The following is a 1619-nucleotide window of genomic DNA, read 5'->3' on the forward strand; positions in this document are numbered from 1 at the left end:
TCTTCTATATTCATTTCTCCTTCATGTAGTAAGAACACCCCAAATTTATTTTGGAGAAATAACCCCCTCCATTCTCAGTCCATATGATTCAGGGCAGCTGACCCCATCCCCAGGTCCAGGTGTGGACAGGTGACTTGGGCCTGAGCAGTCACTGTGTCTAGCAGTCTAGCATGTGACTTGTTCAGGATAAGCACATGGCCCAAGTCGGCCCAATGAAATTTAGCCGTGAAACTTTTCCTGGTATCATCTGGGGAAACTTCTTTCCAGGGTGCTAAGCTGGTAGGACGTGAGGCTAGCGCTGTTGGCAGCCTTGCTACCACCATGAGGAGAGAGAAGGTCAAAGAGTAAGGCCATAAAAGAAGAGTATCACTGAGAGAAGAAGAGGCAGAGTTCACAGGGCAGATGTCTTTTAGGTACTGGCTCCCAACCTAGAACTTTCTCTGGACCTTTCCATTACATTAACCAATGAAGTCCCTTTTCCAGAAGTCAGTTTGAGGGAATCTCTCTTCCCTGCAGCTGAATGGAGTACTAGCTTAACAAAAAAGCAGAATAGACAATGTAACTTTTTCTTTTGTTGTTTTTTTTTTTTTTTACAAAATCAATACAGCATTTTCAATACTTTTCACACAGATCCAGAAACCATAATAAAGTTTCACATTATTATGAAATTACTCAACATATCAGTTAAAAAGAGGCACATGATGATTTGTCCACATGGTCTCAAATGGTGTGCGGGGGTTCTCAGGTCTGGGGAGCCACAGAGTGGCCTATTCCAGGTTTTGCTCCCCTCAATCTTCTTTTCTGTCCCATTACCAGCACCCTTGAGCATGTTTCAGCCCTGCTTTCAAGAGAAGTAGCCATCTCTACACAAGAAGGTCATAGACAGCAGGCCTCACAGCTGCACTTGGCTGTGCCATCAGCCTGCACGCAGTCACCTGTCCCCTTTAGCTCAGTGAAGAATTGGCTGTTGCCAACAGGGAAGCAAACACAGACCCAGGCTTCTGCTGCAGGACCTCAGGCCGGTCAAACTCTACAACCTGGGAGAGTGAGAAAGGAGGAGAGGGGAGGGACACCACTGAGCTCAGCCTTGAAGGATCCAAAGGCCTCCTTGGGGTGCTAGCCTGAGCACCCGTCCTCCCACTGCCCCAGGGACTCAAGTCTCACCTTCCCGTTGCTCATGACCAGGATGCGGTCACAATTGAGCACAGTGGTGATGCGGTGTGCAATGACCAGCACTGTGCAGCCCTGGAAGGCTTCACGGATTGTGTGCTGGATCAGGGTATCGGTTTCCACATCAATGGAGGCTGTGGCTTCATCAATAAGGATGATCTGGTGGACACAAAACAGGGGTGAAGGCAGCTTCCTCTGGCCCTGAGCCCTGGATCTAGACCTGGGTCTACCACTAATCCACTGAGTCCCTTAGCTGAAAGATGGAAAGATTTGGATTGAGTTTAAAACCTACTCTGAGCTCTAATTGTCCATTATGTTGAAGAGAATGTTAGGTCTTGACCAAGAGCTTTTTTTTTTTTTTTTTTTTGTAACCAGAGAATTAAGTTCTTGAAAATGAAAATGTCCCAGTCACAACTTCTTGTTTTATGAACTGCCTTCCTATTTGCCTG

At 46.7% G+C, this 1619-nt stretch overlaps 1 protein-coding gene across 2 annotated transcripts in view; it reads right to left on the reverse strand.

Moving 5' to 3' along the window:
* Positions 1-559: 559 nt before the first annotated feature.
* Positions 560-1619, reverse strand: part of ABCC11 (ATP binding cassette subfamily C member 11) — a 70328-nt gene continuing 69268 nt past the window's right edge. For both annotated transcript variants that reach the window (XM_019819701.3, XM_003998010.6), the window contains 2 exons: positions 1165-1329; positions 560-1037 (listed from right to left, as the gene is read on the reverse strand). In XM_019819701.3, coding sequence (XP_019675260.3) covers positions 945-1037; positions 1165-1329 — 258 coding nt within the window. In that variant the 3' untranslated portion in view covers positions 560-944. The remainder of the gene's footprint in view (positions 1038-1164; positions 1330-1619) is intronic.

The sequence above is a fragment of the Felis catus genome, chromosome E2 (genome assembly GCF_018350175.1).
Source record: "Felis catus isolate Fca126 chromosome E2, F.catus_Fca126_mat1.0, whole genome shotgun sequence".
Classification (NCBI taxonomy): Eukaryota; Metazoa; Chordata; class Mammalia; order Carnivora; family Felidae; genus Felis; species Felis catus.